The sequence below is a fragment of the Rosa chinensis genome, chromosome 1, assembly GCF_002994745.2.
Source record: "Rosa chinensis cultivar Old Blush chromosome 1, RchiOBHm-V2, whole genome shotgun sequence".
In the NCBI taxonomy this organism is placed as follows: Eukaryota; Viridiplantae; Streptophyta; class Magnoliopsida; order Rosales; family Rosaceae; genus Rosa; species Rosa chinensis.
Window position 1 is genome coordinate 23355017 of NC_037088.1, and position 23443 is coordinate 23378459.

Genomic DNA, 23443 nt, shown 5'->3' on the forward strand with positions numbered 1-23443 from the left:
CTGGCCCGAACTGGTTTGATGGGCCTGGGGCGAACTTCCTTGCGGACTACCATGTTGGGCTGCAAATTGTTAAGCGGGGTTTTCTGCCCTAGTCCAATGTTTATTTGGGCTAGGGTTTAGAGTCTAGGCCCAACCCTATGTTTTTTAGTTTTTTCTAAATTACAATAATTCCTTGTATTAGGAAACTAAGCACCGATGTGCACTCTATGTCTCTGTAGCGTCTCTGGAGTAGTACCGAAAGAGGATATCCGCTATCTCTACGATTTGAAATGTATAATAAGTGAGTCTATTTACGTACCATTATGAGTACTACTACTACCTTCTTATCTGTCTATGTCCTTAAATGACAGCGGAATGGTATATAACTACTTATTCTGGCTTGTGATGAATATACTATTTCGCCCCGTGGGCTTGATTCAAAAAAAATATTTCACTTCTTACATTTGTCTCATAATTTTTGCTTTCAATAGATTTAAAGAAACAAATAAAAATAATTGTAAAGCATACCCAAAAACAGGGTTATGCATCCTTTTTAGCTTTGAAAAATTCCACAGAAGAATTTTCACTGAAGAGCTGAAAATCAATGCAATCTAAAATAAATCAATTTCTTCAAGCTTAGTTTTAAATAAAAACCTCAAATTTCTCCAAGGTTCCAAAAAAAAAAAAAAACTTTCCTAGATTTATAAATTCTCCCATGGATCAGATATTAGCAACAGTACTTTCTGACTCTACCAAAAATAGTACTCTGTCTGAATAATATAGTACTCTTAATCTACACACAAAATCATGAAAAAGAAGTCTTCTTTTCCTTGCAACAGAATTAATGCCACTTCTACCTAATTGAGCCACCACGAATAGATTTAACAGTGCAAACGCCAGCTGATGTAGTGAGGGGAATATCTTTGTAGCACCTAACTAGCTCAGTGTTACTGTGCAATTCTACCCTGCAGGGTCTCCCAGACCTGCTCAAGGTTCAACACATCATCAGGCCCACCTTCGAACCCCGGAAATGTAATTCTCTCCCCAACTTGAGCAGATATTGGTGAATCAACCAACTCAACCTGAAAGATGCCCCAATCGGGAATAAAACAGTGTATAAATCGATTCATGCATGGACGTCTAAGATTGTCTGAAACTCTGCAAACAGATAAACTTATGCACTGACTGCTTGAGGAAGAATTTGGGTACAGAGAAGTTTTTGCAGTAGTCGCTGTAAAGAGTCGGTTTCTGGCAGTCATATGATTTTCAGTGCTGGCCAATTCTACGGTAGCCATGAGCCCACTATTGTGGCATAGTTATATTACTGTGTAATAGGTTTTCTAAGTACATCCTACTAGATGGACAGACAGAAAGTCATTGAAAACAAAGGCCCAAGAACAGAACAAAGAAAGAGAAATTATCGCATGTGGCTTCACAAAACTTCATCCAAGAAAGCACTTGGGGAGGCCAGCAATAAAAAAAATTAACAAAATAAATAAATAAAACCCATTCTTATGATAAAAAACTATGGTCAAAGTAATTTGGCATGTCAAAGTTTGAAATATTATGCTGTTATAACTCCTGTTATTAGAAGCACTAGCTTTCTAGACCCAACAATTTCTACATTACTATCAAGATTCAGAGCCAAAATTTAGCAGGTTTGATTAGTTATGTGAAGCCATGGAAACAAATAATGCAGATACTAATTATAAGGTTCAGGGGCTGCTACTGCGGTTTGGTCACTATTTGAAGCAGAAAGAACCATCACGTGTGATTTAATATGCTGTATGGTCGCTGGCTTCAGGTTGCAAAGGACGCATACCTTCCGATTCTGTCCCAGACCAACAAACACATAAATTAGATACTAATCCGAGAAAACTCATGGAAATTCCACTCTTGTCTGTTACACCAATCGCTTATTAGAAAGTGATCCTCAGTTTCACTGTTATATCATCATACCAAGTAAGGAAATTCAACCTGAAACTTTTGATTTCTTGAGCTGCTCAGCCAACTTCACTGCTTCAGCTTCTTCCCTTTCCTTTCTATCGGCCTGACTTCCAGCAAACTTCTTCCTTAGAGAATCTACTTCATCATTATTCTGTGTGCAAGTGAAAACTTTCAATTGAAAATCCACTGGAGACATCTGAATCTATTTCATCATCATTCTTCCCTAAAATCTATTTCCCAATCAATATGTAAAAGACAGAGCAAAACAGAGACATACCAATTCCTTGAACAACGGCTCTGGTTTCCCAATCTTGTGACCTCTAGGTACAATCTCCCATGGCCGTCTTGCCCTATCAGTATCACCTTTATCATCACAAAGTGATATGTGCGTCTCAGGAGGCAGATTAAGCTGCTTAAATACCTTGAATGCAATTTTTAAAAGAAAAGTATAAAAGATATTAGCATGGATGATTATCGTGTTAACACGTGATCACAAAAGATACTTCGGAGTAACACAAAAATTGCAAACAGAAATAACCTTAACAGAAAAAGATGGCATGAAGGGTTCTAATAAGCAAGCAAGAAGATGCACTAGCCCCACTGCAGTTCTCATAACAATGGAGCAGCGAGGTTGGTCTTCCTTGTAAAGCTTCCAGAACCGACTTTCCTGCATTCAATTCAAGTGTACAGACAGTGCGACTTAGCAGCTAACAATTGGAAATAGATGAGCAGGCAGAGAAACAAGTGAAATAGAGATTAAAAACATGCTTACTTGCAGATATGCATTCCCTTCACTAGAAATGCTCATTGCTAGTTTGAGTCCTTGCTTTAGTTTTACCTACAGTGCAATAGAAATGTGAACACAGGTAGGAAGGAGAAGCTTCCAGTCATGCACAACAACACTATCATTCAAATTTCAATCACCTTCTCCATGGCCTCTACATATTGCTCCACATATTTACCCACTTTCTCAGCTATTTTCTCTGTCAAAGGATCAGAGATGGCATCTTGACCATCTGGAATAATGGAGTCATATCCTTGACCTGTAGTTGAAAATTGTTAGTTTGAATGCAGCAGGTATACAATGCTCAACTGGAACCTAGCAAACATACATAAAAAGGTAAAGATGCAATAAATAGAGAGCCCAAGTCATCAAGTATCGTGCATGTATCTCTCTTATCCATACTCCATAAAGGGACTTATACACTATCTTGCTATATGAATGCTGCATTATCAAGATATTTAGTTATTTGCACCTCAAGAATAAAATATCCCCACTGGAATGTAAGAAATATTCTCATCGTCATCATGAGGCCAAAGCTCTTGACTGGTGGGGGCAGCAAAAGCCTCTGCCCATTTATTCCTTGCTTAGATATAAGGGAGGGAAGAGCTTTGGTTTTTCAAGTTGTCAAAGAGAGTCGGGCCTATTTTTTCTTCTGGTTATAAGACCTGTTGTTCTAGCAGTTGACTGGCTTACAGTCATTTGCTTATGATCCAGGGAAGGGGAGGGTGAGAAGTTAAACTCTGGCAATAAGCTTATGCACAAGGGCTCTATCACTGGAGCTATTAGTGCCCACTAAAGCATAAAAGTTCAAAGAACAAGAAAACATAATAGAAAGCTGCGTGAACAAGATAATAACCTTCAATCTTGTTCAAAGACATCAGCTGAATGGTCAATACTAACCTGAAGGTTTGGCAACAAAACTCAAAACTCGGTTAATGAAGTTGCCCAAATTATTCAGCAATTCACTGTTGAGCTTCGCTTGCAAATCCGCCCATGTAAATAATGTATCCGACACCTGTTTTACCAAATATATAAAAATAAACACACACACACGCACACACACACATATATCAAAGGAGTGACAAAGATACAGAGAAAGAAATCTACTCATAAAAAACATTAAAATATTACCTCGGGCCTATTGGTTAGCAAGTAATATCGCCATACTTCAACAGGAATGTTTGTATCTTTGGCATCGTTTCCAAATACTCCAATCCCTTTACTCTTGGAAAACTTTCCTATAAAAGTGATCCACATTTATAACACCTACTACAAACTGTACTAAGGAAACTTTGAGCTTCCATAAACAAGGTCCTCTGGGAATAGCAATACTCTATAGTCAACATACCTGCTTCATAGTTCAAGTATTCAGTAACACTAATTGTCTTCATTAAAGTCCAATTTTCACCAGTTCCAAGAAGCGTGGAAGGAAACATCACCTAAAAGACAAATGCTTACACAGTTGAAATTAACTTTTCTTCAAAGCAAAAGAGAAGAACTTGTATACAGTCGAATTAATTAACAAATATGAGAAAGCCATGAGAAAAAGTGGGGGCATGCTGCCCCTGAAATCCTTGGAAGTGGAGTATAATGGAGGAAGCATAGAGGCATACAGCTAATGGTCCGAAGAATATGAATTTGGAGAAATCTAATATCAAAATTTGTCTTTGCATCATCTCCAACAGAGAATAGAATAGGACTCTGTTATTATTAGAGATTTGAAGAGGAAGACAGACATTTTTGAACATCAATTCTTCAATAAAAATTTTGAGTGTCAGACAATATAATAAGGAGTTATTACTAGTGATTTCACTAGTGTATGAATGACTGATGAATGATGGTAATCCCCAAAAGAATTGCCAAATGCCATACTTCTCACAGATCAAATGAAGCTAAGTATATTTATATTTAAATTACAGAAAGCTTACCGTGTGGAATGGCACATTATCTTTGCCCATAAACTGATACAACTCCACATCCTCTGGATTCTTCCACCATTTCTCCCAATCTGGAGTGTAGCATTTAGTAATTGAAACATATCCAATAGGCGCATCAAACCACACATAGAAAACCTACCAATAGCAATGTTTGAACTAAGATGAGAAATTTGGAAATTCATTAAAAAGAATCAGTGGAAGTTGGCAAAACTTAAATTAACATGTAACAACCTTGTCCCTGAAGTTATCATGTGGAACTGGAACCCCCCACTTCAGATCCCTGGTGATACACCGTTGTTTAAGCCCCTCTCTGAGCCACGCATTTGTCGCTTGAATGGCATTCTGGCTCCAAGACCCCTCCACTGACATTTTATTAATATACTCTTCCAACCTATCCTTCAGCAAAGGCAATTCCAGAAACAAATGGTTTGTATCACGAATCCGTGGAGTCGACTTACAGACCTGCTTAAAACAGTTGCCAAAAATGAGAAGCATGATGGTGTAACATTACCACGTTCTGTAAATTCAATGCTACAGCTACCATGTGAAATTTATTAATTATTTTAGAACAAGGACAAGGACAAGGACATTTATATACAATCAGGCTGTAAACAGAGAAATTATATTTTCCTTCAAGCGAGCTTCCATATATACACATCCGATGCATGGTATGTAGATATTAGACACACATGGCAAGTAATATAAGATTCAAAAAGTAAAGGATACAGAAAATCTCCGTACCTTGCACTTTGGATCCTTTAATTCGGTAGGGTTTAAAAGCTTCCCACAGTTCTCACACTGATCTCCTCTTGCAGAAGTATAATCACAACCTTGCGTTGGGCACGTCCCCTCCACGAGCCTGTCGGCTAAGAACCGTGTGCAAGTATCACAGTAGAGCTGGACAACAGTAATTCAAGTTAACAAACTCAACAAATATTACAAATCACAATGCTCAGCATGTACAAAACCAACCAAATAGCAACGAGGAAATCGATAGTGAGTGTTGTTACCTGCTGCATCGTGTTGTCAGAGAGCCAATTATTCTCCAGCAGCCTATTGAAAATGGCTTGGCACACCTCCGTCTGCTCCGGCGTCGAAGTTCGCCCGAATTCGTCAAAACTTATATTGAACCAGTCATACACCTGCCGATGAATCGCGTGGTACTTATCGCAGATCTCCTTGGGGCTACACTTGTCCTCCATGGCTTTGGTCTCGGTGGCGGTGCCGTACTCATCGGTGCCGCAGATATAGACGGTGTTGTATCCCCGGAGACGGCAGTAGCGAGCGAAGACGTCGGCGCTGAGAACGCAGCCGATGATGTTGCCGAGATGAGGGACGTTGTTGACGTACGGCAGCGCGCTGGTGATGAGGACGTTGCGTTGGCCGGGGATGGGGAGCTTGAGGCCTCCCATGGCGTGCGTGCGTGCTCTCTAGATTTCAGAGGGGGTTTGACGGCCCTGGTGATGGCGTGCTCTCTAGCTTTCAGAAGGGGTTTGACGGCGAGAGGTTAGGGGTAGGTTTTTTTTTTTTCTTTTTCCCTCAAGTTCAGAGATGCGCCTGCTTTGTAACCAAAAAAACGAGATGCGCGCGCCCGACTGCACTTTAAAGATACTACGAGGAAAACACACGCTACGTGTGTGCATTTAATTTTGACAAAAAAAAATTATTTTAAAATAATGAAACCAATCTTTAGCAGTAGGTGAAGGTAATGGCCCATAAAACCCAACATTCGATCAAGAACAAGAAAGCTTCAGAACACTCGGATCTTTAAAGAACTAGTACAACCCCAGAATCATTTTCTTTAAATATCTGCATATCGATTTCAATCGTTTCTTCCTTAGGAGGGTCTGTCTGTACTGGCAAAATATCGAAGGCCGGCCTTTACTAGTACATGCAGAGAAACAACTAGATCCTGAAACTATCTTGGGAGTCGAAGATGGTAGTGGTGATGCTCGTTTGAAACCAATATTATGAATCTATGTATAATAACTAGTTCCTCTATTTCCAAACCAGGGAAGAGGCAGCAGAGAATGGAAGAAACAGAAGAAGGGTGAGAGTAGTGCAGCAGAGAAAATGCTCACTGCGATCGTCCTTGTAGCTGAACCAAGGGCTTCTGGGGGGTCTCTGGGTTTCAGATCTGGAAGAGAGAGAGAGAGAGTGGCGTGAGTGTGCGTCTACCTCAGTGCAGCAAACCCAGATTGGGTTGAGTTCCAGAGAGAGAGAGTTGCGTTTTGGTGAATGACGGAAATTAAGGGTCGAAGACGGAAAGGGTTTGTTCTGAAGTATACGGGTTCCATGGGTTCCAGTGGGTTTAGCACGCAAGGCCGTTAATTTGCGGGCTTTTTTCGTGCGGGCTTTTTTAGCACGAATTTAATAAATGGACGGGTTCGTGCGGGTTTTTACCGTGCGGGTTTCGGGCGGGTTTGCGGGTAACGGGCTCAGATGCCAGGCCTAGTAATGGGTGATAGTTTGGGAGAGCAGATGGATAATGCTTATTTTTATATTTTTTTAAATCTTTTTTATTTTATAATTTACAACTTTATCATTGCACATTTAAACTTTCTTAAACTTTTTTAATATTTGGGAGCTATTTCAGTAAAAAAAAATTGTTATACCAGGCTCATGATATACCAAACGTTTTTGCACTTTAAAGACAATCTGCAGCGATTCCCCATCATAAACTATTCGGTGTTGTGTAATCATTAAGTGTGTGAGGTACGTGTCATTGTGTCATTCCATGTAGTTACTTGACCTTAGAGCAAGTCCACTGGTTCCTCTTTGACCGGGCAAAGCATGGATTTGGTGAGGTGGCAGTCATCAAAGTTGAAATTGTGGCTTCCAACGGTTGAAGCTTGCCCAGCCAATTGTTGGCTTTTATTGACTGAGGCCAAAGAAAAAGGCAACAACATGACTAAATTTTTGACTGGGTTTGAGGGGCTGCCAGCTGGGCCCAAGCCATAACGTGGCTGACATCATCACTCCACCCTACAAGCATGAAAAAGGTGGGTAACTGTCATGAAACCCCAGCGGTCCATTTCAATTAAACAGAAGATTCAACGGCAAACAATTAATAACCAATATATATATAAACAGTCTTGACTGGTCAAGAAAAAAAAATAGGTGCAAACCCATGTCCAGTGACAGTAAACAGTAACTTGACTGGTCGAATTCTTGACTTTTCGACCTTGACATTTCTTGACTACTGGTGAACTTGCTCTTATTGTTTTCTCAGGTATTATGCCTCGCGGACGTCGACCTCGTACTTCTAGGAATCCTTCACCTACTGAGGGGAATGATGATAAATGGCCATGTACCTTGGGGTTTGTTAGGTACTATTGAGCGTGTATTTGAGCGATTTGCAGCAGCGTTTCCAAACCCGAGTACAAATTTCAGCTTTTCTAGTGCTTAGAATGAATGCACAGCAGGGGATTGGATTACTAGGATGGAGAGAGTATTTGAGTATATGGGTTGTCCTGCTGCCAGGAGAGTCTCATTAACCGTTGATTTCTTGGATGGTGATGCATATCTGTGGTGGTACACCGTCAGGTCCAAGGTTTTTGACCCGAGCACGATGATTTGGGATGTTCAGGATCGAGTTCTTTAATCAAATCTATAATCAGGACCGTCTGCAAAGTGAGTTTATGAAGTTGGAGCAGGACGATTGCATGACAGTGATGCAGTATCAGGAGCGTTTTCTCACTTCATCTCGTCATGCACCTGAATTAATAGCGACAGAGAGAAGAGGTCACTTTGTAAAATCGTCGAGTGTTTTATCCATCTGTCATGGCCTGGAGCTCCTAGTGTCTAGTTTTTCAGGCTGGTCAATATATAAGACAGAAGAGGTGCTCCTTGAAATTTTCCAAGTACCTCTTCACCTCTTCTTCTATGTACAGTAGTATCCTGCTTTACCTTTACGATGACAAAATGGTTGTTCCCTTTGACAATCAAAGGTTCAGTCTTGCAAGCACTAGAGCAAATTAGTTTATCTGATTCCATATACCATCAAAGGACACGGCAGCATTAAGAAAGCCACGTTTTTTGTCCTTTTTGGATGGTACCATGGCAAATGAATGCCCCTTCTAGCCGGCAAGTCTCACATTGACGCCTCCTTAGCGTTGCAGATAAGCATGAATTGAACAACAATATCAGAGCAAATTAGCAATCGCACAAACTATTATGACACACAAAATGGTGTGGGTAGTAATTTATAAGAGAATAAGTATGAATATCACCTCCCTAAAACTTTTTTCTGAGTTCTCTCAAACAAAGGATATAGCAACTCTAAAAGTAAAACATGCAGCCTCAATCAGCCACATTATTCTACCCGAGTGTCTCAACCATTTTAATTACTTCAAAAACTTACTGCTGAAGATTTTCTCTAATTTTGTCCTTTGCCAAATATCAGAGTTTGCTGCCCATACAGCTGAACTATCCTTTTCAGCAGTATCTACTAACCAAGAAAACAGAACAGAATACACCGCATGAAGGGTTCACCCTCAAAATCACCAGAAAACAAATCAAACGTTTTGAGCACATCTATTACAGAAAACTGATCAACTGATGGCATGGAATACATACGAAGCAAACCATGAGATAAAACTTTTCAAAGAGGGATATATTGGATTGACTGCATTACCTTACCAAAAGTACACACATAACTCAAAAGAGAGCCAAACACCAAAGAATTTCTACTAGCCAAACCGCACTAGAACAAATTAGTGTTGAGGGAAAAGTAGCATTGAAACTGCGAAATACATGTTTTTTAATTTATCTCTAAATGACTTTCTGAAGCTAAGAATCTTAAACTGACTTGGTTTCATTAACAAATGATCCTACTGTTTTAAACCAGCGCATAAGATTACGATGGTCTTTGACGTATAGCCATGCTCGAAGAAATGGAAAAAGACTATCACCCACACCCCGCTCTTCTATGTAGCTGTGGAATGCATCCTTCATCCCTTCATCAAGATCTCTGTTAATGGCAAACAAGTCAACCCAAACTTATATCAGCTTATCATAAATAACCCATTCTACATATCTGATTTAATCTCTGAAGAAACATAAAAAAATAAAAGAATTTTAAAAAAAATAAAAGAATTAAGGAAATCACAAAGGGAAAAAAAATCAATTGAGTTAAAAGTGAAAACAGTCAATTAACTCAAGGCGCAACATTGCCACTGAGAGGCTGAATCATTCGAAGCAATAGCATATGCATAGTACATTGGATCCCTAAATTATACAAAACTAGATTAAAGCAAGAAGGGTCAACAGAGTCATGTTAGCATATGCGTAATCAATATTAAGAAGCTGTTGGAGCACATAACGGTGAATAAAAACCCAAACTGTAGCTTGTTATTTGTCCATGAGAATTATAACCTTGTCAACGAACTATTCAACAAAAACACTGTCATTGCTGAGCTAGAGATACTTTCAAGATAAAAACAGAAAAATCAAGCATTTTAGTCAGGGCAGAACATTGAGATCAATGACATATACATCCTAATATTATTTTTTTCCTTCTGTCTTTTTTTTCCCCCTGTGTTCTTCTGTACAATTTTGTAGGATACCAAAAGTTAAAACACTTATAACAAATGAATACTACTTAGAAGCAATAAAGTTTGGTTCTCAATTAAACGAAACATAGGAGAAGATATTCACAGAGGTCAGTCTTCCAGTTTACGAATTACTTCAGCTTTTCCACATGGAAAAAGGTGTTTCTTATTTTATGTGAAACTGTGTCTGTAAATCAAACAAAATATAAAAACTGTAGACAAGCAATCCACCAGACATCTAAACTAACTAAAATCTAAAATACACGGAAATAATTGACTTTATTCCTTTCCTCAAGTGACTCTCCACAAGAAATAAAAGCAAGAAACTCAAAATACCCGACATAAATCAGCTTCAGCCAGAGTCTCTCACCCCCTCCCCACCCCGGGGCCCGAAAAAAAAAATGAATAGCTCTTTTCTTTAGTCCAACCGTGAGCAAGTATCCAAGAAAATTTGTAACTTAGGAGATGCCTTATTCTCTGAAATCAAATAAGACCTTAGGATATGGGAATATAAGGGCTTCTACACAACTCCAAAAATCACTTACATGAGAAAAAATCCCTAAGAATCAAGCATCCACCTTCTGATATCTGCTCTTGAACATGAAAATCTGACACTCTCTAACAATATCCAAAGAATTAATCACCTGAATTTTAAATCATGTAATTATTTCAGAACCAGAAATCCCAACTCAAAGGAATTACCCAAAAGAAACAGCTTTTTCTTCAGCATATGTACCTAAGACTGGTGAAACCATCGTCGCCAGTCATTTCCACATAATATACACACTATCATTATCTTTCAATTGCTATCAGAAGATTCAAATTCATGTATATTTTGTATGAGCTCAGATATGAGCTTAGATACTCGCTTTTGGTGGAGTTCAAGTTACTGCAAATTCGGGGAATCGGTGTCCTTATTGTAACACTTAGACATGGTTATGCTGTACTTGTCTATTCTAAATGCAAGTTTTCATAAACATTGAGTATCACTAGATAAGCAAGTTATCTTCTAAGAAAAGATAGACAGAGTTGAGAATAAGAAACAAATTAGCAAAAGAGTGAAGTGAAAAGAATGAGAAGGACATACTCAAAAAGAGGGCCAGTATATGCTGAAGAACGAGGCGCAGCGTAATCAGAGGCGTCGGCCATAGGCCTGATAGAGACAGAGTGAATGCCTAAGGCGTCCGGATACAGCCCACAAAGAAAAAGCAGAGACTCCTTCTGTCCCGGCTTCGAAACCTCGACGTGTAGGAACAACTGGTTGATGTCGTCGTCGTCGTCGTCTTCTCCTCCGGCGGCGGCACCTGCGCCGGGAATAATATTATCCATTCGCATGACCGATATGCTGATTTGTTCGTCGCCGTAGCTGCGCTTGAGCACGGGACCGGCGCCGTCGAGCGCGCCCTTGACGACGGTGAAAGGAGAGGGAGGGTTGACTTTAGGGGGAGGGATCATTTTGGACACTTCCAGATAGTGCTCTTTCAGGGAGCGGAGGAGCACCGAGTTCACAGCCGTGGCGGTGGCGGTGGAGTGGCGCCGGCATAGGTGGTGGCTCAGTGTGGCGCCAAACCCTGAGAATGCTGTGGCTTTCCTCCACATTGATATTGAACTCATGAAATGATGTAGGCAACAAAACCCTAAGCAGGCACTGCCGCCTCTACTAAGCCAAACAAACCAAGATTGCTCGCTTCTTGTTAGTCTTCCTTTCGCCTTTTGCCTATTTTGCTCACGCCTGCTTCTAATTCTTTTTTCCTTTTTTTTTTTTTAAATGAAATTTAAGCTATGCTAACTATTTACTCAAATATTTTATAAGATTGTCCACTAATCAGCTAATCTTATAACAAATTACATATATTTTGTCCTAATACCTAATTAATTTTTTTTAATTTTTTTTAAGACAATTTTGCCCTCGCTTTTTTTGTTACTTAGAGAGTGAGAAGTTACCGAAAACTTCACGAGACTCCAATCAACGCTCGTCGGAATCCAATCACTGGTCGCCAGACTCCAGACATCAGTCACCGGAGACCATGCCAAATGTCCCCAAAGAGAATATTACTCCCCCCAATAAGATGTTAATTGTCACCCAATAAAAAGTTTATTACCCCGGCCATAATGAAATGTTTACTACCTGTTTGGCTCCAATTTTTTATTTTGGGTCCAAACACTACCCTAGCAAAACAATTACATTATTTAACCTCTAGTACAGTCAGTCACTAATCTACAAAACCTACCAAACATATGCTATTCTATTACATAATTAGACTTATTAAAACATCATTTCTACATATTTTCTCATACTTTTCGATAAAATAAACCACAGAGGAAGTAAAATGCTAGAGCTAAATAGCATATCAAAATTTACATGGATCTAGCCAATTACATCAAGTAAACAGCGTACTGGCTGTCGTGGCATTTCTTTTGCTTCCTTTCGAATCCTTGCCGTCCACGTGCTAGATCCCGATCTTGTTCATCACCAGGAACATGATTTTCTAAAACTCAATCCCTGCAGTCCGATAATCATTGCTCTTTAACTCTGCTGGAACCCACACTCCCTACCGTAGGCTCACCACAACCCGATTCCCCACCGACATCGAAGTTCTCGCCGACACCTCCATCCCAAAAAATAGACCGGCCACAGCACTAGAAGCAGCTTTTGCGAAAGACAAAACTATAATCTTCTTCCTGAGGAACAATCCATCCACGACTGGCCCCTCCAAGACCCTTAATCGACGTATTCTCTACCAAATGATACAGTCCTGCAAGCCCAAAATCTAATCTAAGGCCAAGGACTACGAGGACTTCTTGATGGACAAATCCCTAAATTGAGCCTTGAAGTAGAACATGAAGCTTGGGTTGTTTCAACGGCCTAGCAGATTAAATTCAACGCTTAGTGGCAGAGATGGTGGTGAACTCGGCGCCTTCGAGGCTGACTAGTGATTGGTGTCCACTGAGTGGACTCGGAGGAAGAACATTGTGACTCGTTGAGTCAACTCGGCAGGGGAAGGAAGGGAGGGGGGGGAGAGAGAGAGAGAGAGATCAATGAGAAAAGTCTGTAGTTTATTAATTAGGCTGAGGGAAAAACAGTCATTTGATGTTTAAATTGGGTAAATGGGAATAAAAGTTTCTTAGCGGTGTAAGTGAGAGTACCTTGCCCAACACTCCAAACACTTTTTCAAACGAGATTGAGAAAATTTTATTTAGGGCAGCAGCTTTGTCGTCTTTCATTTTGGCAAACACTCCAAACACTTTTTTCCATGGTTGTCGATTTCCAGACTAATTGTTATGAAATAAATAAAAAATGGAGAAAAATGTTGAATATATTGGTGTGATTTCTGATTTATTTCACTATAAATATATTGTATTTTTGTAATAAAGAGGAAGAGTGAAACCGTGAAATCCTAGTTCTCGACGGCGGATATTCACGCTATTTGCAGTGTTGAGAGGCATGTTTTGGCATGTTGAGCCGATTTGGGTACTTGGTATTGTCGACAGGAGGGTGAGTTTCCGGACGCAACTTGGTTCATGCAAATCAGGAGGTAGCGGCAGGATCGCATCAATCAGAGACATCGTGTTAGGGCGAAGGATCGATCGAGGCGTTAGGGGTTGATCGGCTTATTGTTCAGTCAGCATTGACTGGATTTGAGGTTGTTCTTGCTTGGTCTTGGTGAAGTAGGCTCCATCTTTGGTGATTTCTAGTTCTGATTATGGGGTGCTGGAAAGGGCGGCCACCGAAGGTGGTGGCAATGCCGCGTTAGCAGACGAGGTGGGCTAGCTGTGCTCCTACTAGATTGGCTCGTGCTTGGGCTTAGGCTTTTGGACCTGGGCTTAAGGCTGAGTTGTTTGGGTTTTCTTAGGGGCTTTCAAAGAGGGTGCCTGGCCCTAGATTTTGGACCTTATTGGGAAAGTTAGGTCTTTCGATGGTCTTCAAGTGCTAGTCTATTTGGACCTAATGCATTCACAGTATACAACTAACGTAGCCAAGCATAAGGATTCTCGTGGAGCGATTGGTCGGTACCTCGTCCTGTACAAAATTATATTTCGTAAACAACAATTCTACAATTAAATACAATTCTAAAATGAAACCTGAGAACCCCTCATAAATGATACGCTAAAAGCAAGTGCGCAATTTAACCCTGCAAGATGTCATCATTAGTATAGAATAAGTAGGGATCGATCTAGCCGAGGATTGAGGGTACACATGTAATTGTAAAAACAAATAAAGAATTAATAAAAAGTATGAAGTATTATTTACAAAAATAAAACAAAGAAAGAAATATATACAAGTAAACACAAATAGAGGGTTTTAGATTTTTAAGTCAAAAATTAAATAAATAAAATAAAGAAAATAAAAAAACATATATACAAGAGTGGAACGCAAGGAACAAATACCAAAACGACATCCATATGAATGAAATCCAATCACAAATCCTATAGTTGATATTCTATGTCATGAGAAATAAGTTGACCATGTGAAACGTTAGTAAGCAAACGATTTCTCATATTTTACTTTCCTTCAATAATTAATCTAAGTGAAAGCACCTAAATTAATCCTATTGAACATGCAATCATAGTCTAGAAAGCTAGCTAATCAAGAACACATTCAACGTATGAAGAACAAAGAAAGGATGTCAACCAAAGTGCACAACCTAGTATGAGAAAGCTCATCTATTTGCAATCCTCCTTAATTGATTTCGACTTTTGTTCAAAGCCTTTACTACTTATGATTTAGGTTCACAAAACTATTAGGTGAATTGCTTACCTAAATCTAGCTCCAATTACATACATATATCCTAAGTTGGCCACCAAAGAACACATACATATAAAAGTTTTCCATAATCCAAAATCAATTAAGCAACATACAAATCAACATATAAAAATCACAACTTTATTTCAAAACATATAAACGGGCTTTAAACTTTGCCCTTAACGTCATATTAATTAGAATTCATAACTCTACGAATCAAACAAAGGAAAACAAAAAAAAATATGAAATACACCGTGAAAGATGAATGACAAAGCGTTGAGACGAAGAACTTGAAGATCCTTGAAAGCAAGCAATCTTCTAGGGATAACACAAGGGTGGATAGCGGCTAGGATCTTGATGTATTGCATGACTTCTTCTCTTCCTTGGTTGAGACGCAGAGCTTTTGAAGACTAGAGAATGGAGAGAATTTTTCTGATGTTGAGAAAAAATGAAAGAATGAATGAATGAGGCTTGCAGCGTGCATCTATATATAAGAGATGTCTAGGGCTTCTGGATCCTTCTTTTAATTACTAGGAATTATCTGATTGATCCACACAGCTCTAACCAATCAGATAAATCCACGTCAGCATTCTTGTGTCATCCAACCAATCAGAAGCCTTTAAAATTGCACCTTGATTCTAGGGAGATAATATTTGATGAATTTGAATGAATATTTTCTGATTTTATCCCCTAAAATTCTTCCAAAAAGAGGTGTGAGCAACAAGCAACGTATCTAGACTTGTTTCCATCATTTCTGCATGTTGTAATCCCTTAAAATTCTCCAAGGATGATGCCAAACTCTTCTCGAAGCCTCTAGGACATTGCAATGTGCAATATTATCTTAAATATGAAGCATAAATTCGACAATGGGCTTCCCGATGTGATTTGGGCCTCAAAATAGAAATTCCAGTCAAAAGTCCAATTCGTGCGCAACTTGACCTTCCTGTACTAAATCGGCCATAACTTCTTCTAGAAAAATGATATTGATAAGCCGTAAAAATCTATGGAAACTAGACATTCAAGTATTTCCATCAATATAAAGATCATTATCTAGTTCTTTCTGAGATGCTCTCAGTTTTCTGTCGAAGTTGACTAACTTGCACAGGCAGATTTCCTAATTTGGCCCTTCATGCGTTTTTTCCCCTAGTGCAGTCAGGACTCCTCACTTTTCACCATTTGTCTTCATTTTTCTGACCATGCTTGCTGGTTGACTCATGAGTCTTGCTTTGACAAAGTTTCCTATTTTGAACAGGTTTTCCTGGTTGGTTCAGGAAAACTTCAGTTCTTCATTTTAGCTCAATTTTTGCAACCCTTGTGCCCTGCCTTAGCCATTTCCAAAGTTTTCTAGCTTTTCTTTCTCCTTTAAGCTCATTTCAGCTCCATTTGCTCCATGGGACCTAAAAATAGAAACTTTTATTAAAATTACTACAAATAGAAACTTTCTTTAAAAAGAAAGATTTATTTGAGGAAATAACCAAGTAAATATGAGGAAATAACATGTAAAATGTCGCATTAAAATGCTCTTGTCAGTAAACCAACATCTCCATTACTTCTCGGATTCAACCCAAATTTCACCACTAACAACAATCCGTCGATTTAAGTACTCCATAGTGGAAACAAGGGAAATCCGAAGGTTGGATTCCCATAAATCGACATCCGAAACTCCAAACATCGAAAATTCATAATCAATAACAAACTTCTCCAATTGCCACCAAAATTCATATTTACAAGTTCTACAACTCACAAGTAACTTATCTAGCTAAAAATAGAAAACCAAAACCTCTCCTACGTGTCGCCCATAACGGTCGCTGGCCAACTCCGATTCGGGACACCAAATTTCATCAACATGATCACCTCGACGCCCACACGTCGCTGGCCAACTCCGATTCGGGACACCAAATTTCATCAACATGATCATCTCGACAATCCAAACAACTTCCTCAACAACAACAAAGCCTAAAAATATCTTGGTTGGCCGGAAATCAAGCTTGATCGAAAGATGCCTGATTTGAACAGTGAAATCTTCAAAACTTTGATTCGTCCTCCATGCTTCGAAATGCTTCAAGAGGCTTGGAGGGATTCTTCAGCGAAGAATGGGTTTTCCAAAATGACCGGTTTCGTCGAAGATGGAACCGTCGTGAATCGGAAGAAATAGCCGGTTGAAGCCAACTACTACAGTGATCGATTTTGGCTTTGATCTCTTCTTTCCCGACCAATCCGTCGTGAACCACCCCTATAGGCTTGTCAAGGAGGAGGAGGCGGTCCTAAAATGACCGGTGGCACGCCATCAGGTGGTCGGAAGGCGAAGAAACGACTAAAAACAGTAAAACCCGAAGAGTGAGAGAGTTACTGCGGTGGGTTTTCGGAAATGAAAACCTACCACAGTAACTTTCGATTTATATACCAATTTACCCCAAACAGTAACTTTAGTTTTTCGATTATAACTCTCACATATGAACTCCGATTTGAGCGTACCACATATCCACAGACTCAATTTAACGTCCTCTACAACTTTTGTGAATAAAATTTTCTCAATAACTAACTTGAACAAAAAGTCAACTTTTTGGTCCACTAAAAGTATCGAAACAAAGTAAAAAGTGAAAGTAATTGTCGTTTACCGTACAAATGACTAGTAAACAAGTAAATTGAGATACGGGACGTAACATCAATACTTTCATCTCTTTGACAATCCTTGTTCTTCCCTCTATTATCATTCTTTTCTATTTTGAGTATTTTCAAGCCATGTAAGTATAAAGGCCTAATGATGAGTCTCCTATTAGGTTTCAAACACAATAATACACACACACACAAATTTTATCAAGAATGAAGCTTTGCTTTGAAATTAAAGTGAGCATATAGAGTTTAGGGACACTTTTCAGTGGCATATCCACATCTCGACCATTCAGTTTTTAGGTACTAATGTATAGATCATCTCTGCAAATTTTCAGCCAAATTGATTATCATTAAGGCGTTGATAACTGCCTTAAAGCTAGTACGGTTCAGGTTAGACAAATTTAGTTCGTCCATTGGTTTAAGCGAGTTAGATACCTTAACGACCATCAATTTGGCTGAAAATTTGTAGAGATGATCTATACATTAGTACCTAAAAACTGAACAGTCGAGATGTGGATATGCTACCGAAAAGTGACCCTAAACTCTAAATTCGCACTTTAATTTCGAAGCGAAGCTTCACCCTATATATATATATATATATATATATATATATATATATATATAGGGGCCTTCCATTAAGGGATCCTTCTTTCTTTCTTTTTTTGCCACTTTAAGGGATACCTTGTGAGACCCACATTTTGATCGCATTTCGGCATCTCGACCGTTCAGTTTTTTTGTCTTAATGTATAGATCAAATCTGCAAATTTTCAGCCAAATTGATGATCGTTAAAGTATTGAACTAGTTTAAATCAATGAACGAACCGAATCTCTCCAACCTGAACCGTTCATGTTCATAATAGTAAATTACAGTTTTGAATGTCTTAGTGAATATCAATTTGGTTGAAAATTTGCAAAGATGATCTACTTATATATATATATATATATATATATATATCTCTAAAAACTAAATGTTAAAATCTTGATATATGATCGAAAAGTTGGTCTAATTAGCAATCCTTTAAAATGGCCAAAAAAAGAGATCCCTCACTAGAAAGGTCCTATATACACGCACTATAAAATCAACCCAAAAGTTTCACTAAATTATGGATTACTTGTAATACCCTTTGTAGTTAAAAAATAATAATTCAAAATGGTCATCGTAATAAAAGAAAAAATGAAATACATAAATATGAATAATTTGAAAAAGTGAGTGACACAGAAATTCGCATATTATTCTTATCTTCAATAATAACATGTGCAATGCACGGGTATGAGGCAAGTTACCATAAAGTAAGACCCTCAAAGTTTCACCAAATTTTGATTTACATAAAATAACCTTTAAAACAAACCCATCATCTCTAAATCTTATCAGGGTAAAGTTAGTAAATCAAACAATATGCAGTTAAAGAGATAATAATCAATTTTTTTGGGTAAAAGTTAAGAAAGAACTGGGAGCTCCCCGCTAACTTCTCAAAAAACAAAACAAAGCTATATATAGATGAGGAGGAAAAAAAAACAGTAACTACACTCTACCACTAAAAAAATAGTATAAATTTACTATTTAATTTGCATCATTCCCTCAACTTCTCTTGAGCAAAATTTAAGGCTCTTTTCCTTTCTCTATCATTACCTTCCCAAAATTATTAGTTAATAAAATCACAAATTAAACCAATGCTAGAAAACAAAAGTAAAAACAAAACGGTAGAATAATATTAGAAAAATACAAATTTATAAAACAAACACAGATGAAAAACTTTGGGTATGGGGCTTCCACCAATGGTGACACTGATGTTGCCAAATATGCAAACTTGCCGCCACAAGAAGTCACTGGGAAAAACAACTCAAGATTGAAGTAAACTTCTCTCACCGAGCCTCTTAACCAAAAGAAAACCCAACAAGCGCCTTACCACTAGAGGGGTAAGGAAATAGCATAAAGGCTAACTTGAAAGGCGGACTAGAAACCTATATTGGGAAGAGACATATCCTAATATAAGCAGGAAAAAAGTCGAGAGGAGATATCATGGTCGAACACTACAGGTCGCGAGTCATTCAAGATCCACATCTACAACCACCACATAGGAGAAAAACAGGATTTAGTCACCATATCCCGACTATGTGAGGTTGGAGTTTAGGGTCACTTTTCGGTTTCATATCCAAATCTCGACCGTTCAGTTTTTAGGTATTAAAGTATTGATCATCTCTGCATATTTTCAACTAATTTAATGATCTTTAAGGCATCTAACTCACTTAAACAAAGTAACAAACTTAATCTGTCCACCCTAAACCGTACTAGCTTTAAGGCAGTTATCAATGCCTTAACGACCATCAATTTGGCTGAAATTTTGCAGAGATAATCTATACATTAGTACTTAAAAACTGAACGGTTGAGATGTGGATATGAGACCGAAAAGTGACTCTAAACTCCAACCTCACACATTAATTTCAGAGTGAGACCTCACTCTGAATAGGATCTGTGTGTGTGTGTGTGTATTTTTTTTTAAAAATTTCCTAATTTTTAAACATCTTTCTTATATTGACTCAACCAAGATTACACTTTGAAAAATCAACCGAGTTGGGCCAAGTTAAGCTTGGAGAAAACTATTCAAGTTTAAGCCAAGCTCAAGCTCGTTAATAAATAACCCGAGCTTGATCACCTTGGTTTAGCTCGACTCGACTCGTTTATAGGTCTATGAAGATTCTCTAAGTACCACTCAAGTTTTTGGATTTGAGCGCTCTTGGTTATTGTATGCTCCCACTTTTACTCTAGCAAGAAAAATCAATCAAGTTGAGTCAAGCTTAAGCTTGAAAAAAAATAGTTCAAGCTTGCTCTCCAAGCTCGAACTCATTACTAACTGTATGGGCTGAGCTTGTGCGTTTTGGTATTCTCCTTAATTCAGCTCGTTTATAGCCTTAGGAAGAGCAAGAAATAATCATCATAGTCTCAAGAGTAATGTTAGGTGAACCATCTTGTCGGGCCACCTGCATCCAACCTTATGGTGGCACAAGCCCAACCTATCAAAGAATTTCATTAAATGACGTAATTGTGCCACATAAGGGGGATATAGGTGAAAAGGTGGTTCACCCAGGGCCGGCCTTGCCCATGGGCATCATTGGCGACAGCCCAGGGCCCAACATAGAAGGGGCACCAGATTTTATCAATAAGATTTGATATATATATATATATATATATATATATATATATAATTATATATGTATAAAGAGTGGAATGTTAAAAAAAAAAAAAATTTAGATTTCTAGACGTAGATTGCGTCTTTACTTCTTCTTCCAACGCGCAACGGCAGACACAAAATTGATTATCCAAGCATCTCTTGCTCTTTCCAAAGTCCCAAACCTTGAAACCCAGCAAATTTTTTCTTTAAATTGGTTTCAATGGTTACTCAATTCTTCAGTTCATTCTCATCCATCACCCAATCTTTTTCCTCTCTATGTTTCTATTATTCTACGGTGATCATACGAATTTTTCAGCTTTCCATCGATGTAGGCTGAGGTCAAATCAAAATAGGTATTGGGTGTTCTTCAAATTTGATATCCAATGAAAATTTGGATATCAAAAGCCTTGTTACTTGTTTTTTGAGTTCTGTTGATTTTTAACAACTTGCTCATTCATTGGTTTCAATTTTCAATATTAGGTGCAATTGGAAGTTGGAGTTGCAAGTCAATCTCGATTAGAAAAGAAAGAACAAGAAGGAAAAAAGCAAATTCCAGATTTTCGGGTATTGTTCTATGCTCCAGTGTTTATCAATTATCATTCAAAGTGATTTCTAACAACCTGCTCATTCATCGGTTTTCAATTTTCAATATTAGGTGCAATTAGAAGTTGGATTTGCAAGTCAATCTCGATCAGAAAAGAAAAAAAAAACAAGAAAGAAAAAAGCAAATTCTAGATTTCCTGGCTAGTTGGGCACACACAAATTTTTTGCCCTGGGCATCAAAAGCTCAGGACCGACCCTGGGTTCACCTGGCATTATTCTAGTCCCAAGCTACCACTCAAGTTAGTTTGGATCGAAACCATTCATGATTATTGTATGCTCTTATTTGTGATGTCTTTTTAAGTGCTTTCTACTCTTAATTAATTAATTATTTCAAACAAAAAACTGAGGTACAGCAGAAGAGTTTTTTTTTTTTTTTTTTTTGAAAGGCAGAAGAGTTCTTGTATGAGAACATATTGATTAATATTTTTGTATGAGAACATGCTCTCAAAGTATCAAATGACGCAAACTTCAGAGACTATTTGTGACATTTCTATGTATTTGCGAGCGACCAAATGCAGAGATGTGAAGTATGGGTGGGCTTCTAATAAGAACTATTAAAATAAGGACTTTCTAATCACCGATTGTAAGGATCCACTTTTATTTCACATTTTGACAAATCAACTGTTAGATGTTTAGATATTCATGAGTAGATCATTTCTGTAAATTTTCAACCAAATTGAAAATCGTTAAGGCATTCAAAATTATGATTTATTATTTATGAAAATGAAATGTTCAGGTTTAGCAAATTTGGTTCGTCCATATCAATGATCTAGTTCGATACCTTAACTATAAGTAATTTGGAAGAAAAATTTCAAAAGTGATTTACTCATGCATACCTAAACATCTAACAGTTTATTTACCAATATATAACCAAAAAGTGGGTCTCACAATCATTGATCAAAAAGTCATCATGAAATCCTCATTTTAAGGATCCTCATCAAAAACTCTCCTTGTGCAGTATTATGGACAACGATTGAAGAGCTTATAGGTTAGGTAACCCTATGATCAATTTGTTCAATTTGTTTAGCAAAGGAAACACTCGCAGTACAAATCCAAAAGGGGAAATGATCATTTACCTAATTTTAGGCACCAAATTGCCCACTTGCTCCACTAACATTTTTTTAACCCCATTTACCCAAAACACTCTAAGGGATTATTTCCCTAATACCCAATTAATTCTTTTTTTATTATTTTTATATTTTTTTGGGACTTTTTTGCTCTCTCCTTCTTTCTCACTTAGAGAGATAGGCTCTCTCTCTCTCCAAACAACGTCGGATCTCTCTCTCCCTCCCTCCATCCCTCCAGCAGGTCGCCCACGACGCCGGCTCTCGCCATCGCCTCGCCGAAACTCGTCGTCGTGCTATCCGCGGCCAAGCTCAACGTCAAGCCGACGATCTTCATTGCTGAGAAGCTCGGCGAGGCCGGGTTGGACCTTCTGAAGGAATCAACGACTGCCAGTAGAATCGGGTACGTCTTCGATTTGCTTCTGTCTCTCTCGCCGACGACTGATCATCAAGGAAATCACAACTTGATTGTTTCTCCGGTCCCGGGCTGCAACCGGAGTCGTTGCAATCGGAGTCAAATCAGTATGAAGGCAAACGGTCAACCTGAATTGTTGCAAAATGACTGGAATTGTGGGCAAAATTGTCAACCGGAGTCGAGATTATTGGGGGGCAATAATGTGTCTTAATTGTTATAAAGTCTCTATAATTGTGTTCAGTGATATTTTCCTTTGTGTTAAAGACTGCTTCTAATGTGTTTTGGTATTTCTGATATATTATTGGGTGGCAATAATCTGTTTATTGCGGGGCAATAATATATTTGTTTTGTTAATTTTTGCATGAATATGGGTGATCCTTTTGTTGTTAGGTGCATTTATTCTTGTTAAGAGGCCACCCGGGAGGCCTAGGGTGAAGCGGTTCAAGTGAAGTGGAGAGTGTGAAAAAAAGCCAATTCGTTGTGGACTTAAATTCAATACTTTTGTAAACTAATTCAAAACCAAACTGAGTTACTTCTGACCATCTATAAAAAAATTATTGTGGGGCAATAAACTTTTTATGACCCCAATAAACCTAATTATGTTGGTTAATGAATCTAGCAGCATTTTGTTGAAA

General features: G+C 38.3%; 2 protein-coding genes and 1 long non-coding RNA gene across 12 annotated transcripts; 1 reads left to right on the forward strand and 2 right to left on the reverse strand.

Moving 5' to 3' along the window:
• Positions 1-704: 704 nt before the first annotated feature.
• Positions 705-6226, reverse strand: LOC112164305 (probable methionine--tRNA ligase). Of its 9 annotated transcripts, none has more exons than XM_040512647.1 (14): positions 5658-6226; positions 5389-5544; positions 4879-5109; positions 4639-4782; positions 4059-4149; positions 3842-3948; positions 3611-3725; positions 2851-2969; positions 2699-2764; positions 2465-2593; positions 2204-2347; positions 1957-2077; positions 1802-1810; positions 705-1061 (listed from the first exon to the last, which is right to left on the reverse strand). In XM_040512647.1, exons 1-14 carry the CDS (start codon positions 6057-6059, stop codon positions 1057-1059), a joined length of 1839 nt encoding a protein of 612 aa, XP_040368581.1. In that variant the 5' UTR covers positions 6060-6226; the 3' UTR covers positions 705-1056. The 9 variants fall into 9 exon arrangements, with proteins under 9 accessions (XP_040368581.1, XP_040368580.1, XP_040368578.1 ...); XM_040512646.1 differs by having other exon boundaries at positions 1709-1810; XM_040512644.1 differs by having other exon boundaries at positions 1802-1879.
• A 3021-nt stretch (positions 6227-9247) lies between these two features.
• Positions 9248-11912, reverse strand: LOC112182036 (uncharacterized protein At2g39795, mitochondrial). Of its 2 annotated transcripts, none has more exons than XM_024320468.2 (2): positions 11287-11910; positions 9248-9619 (listed from the first exon to the last, which is right to left on the reverse strand). In XM_024320468.2, exons 1-2 carry the CDS (start codon positions 11811-11813, stop codon positions 9448-9450), a joined length of 699 nt encoding a protein of 232 aa, XP_024176236.1. In that variant the 5' UTR covers positions 11814-11910; the 3' UTR covers positions 9248-9447. The 2 variants fall into 2 exon arrangements, with proteins under 2 accessions (XP_024176236.1, XP_040368959.1); XM_040513025.1 differs by lacking the exon at positions 9248-9619 and adding an exon at positions 10172-10843 and having other exon boundaries at positions 11287-11912.
• An 8914-nt stretch (positions 11913-20826) lies between these two features.
• LOC112182106 lies at positions 20827-21516 on the forward strand. Its single transcript, XR_005808683.1, has 3 exons — positions 20827-21079; positions 21207-21290; positions 21382-21516. It is a non-coding gene; the product is annotated as an uncharacterized LOC112182106 (long non-coding RNA).
• The last annotated feature ends 1927 nt before the right edge of the window (positions 21517-23443 follow it).

Bases quoted from the DNA above. Each gene is read 5' to 3' on its own strand.
- LOC112164305 (XM_040512643.1), bottom strand. From the start codon at position 6,059: ATGGGAGGCCTCAAGCTCCCCATCCCCGGCCAACGCAACGTCCTCATC. The intron at 3,949-4,058 runs GTATGTTGACTA...TCACTTTTATAG, and splicing joins ATACTTGAACTATGAAGCAG to GAAAGTTTTCCAAGAGTAAA. The intron at 2,765-2,850 runs GTGATTGAAATT...ATTGCACTGTAG, and splicing joins ATGTAGAGGCCATGGAGAAG to GTAAAACTAAAGCAAGGACT.
- LOC112182036 (XM_024320468.2), bottom strand. From the start codon at position 11,813: ATGAGTTCAATATCAATGTGGAGGAAAGCCACAGCATTCTCAGGGTTT. The intron at 9,620-11,286 runs GTATGTCCTTCT...TGCCATTAACAG, and splicing joins TATACTGGCCCTCTTTTTGA to AGATCTTGATGAAGGGATGA.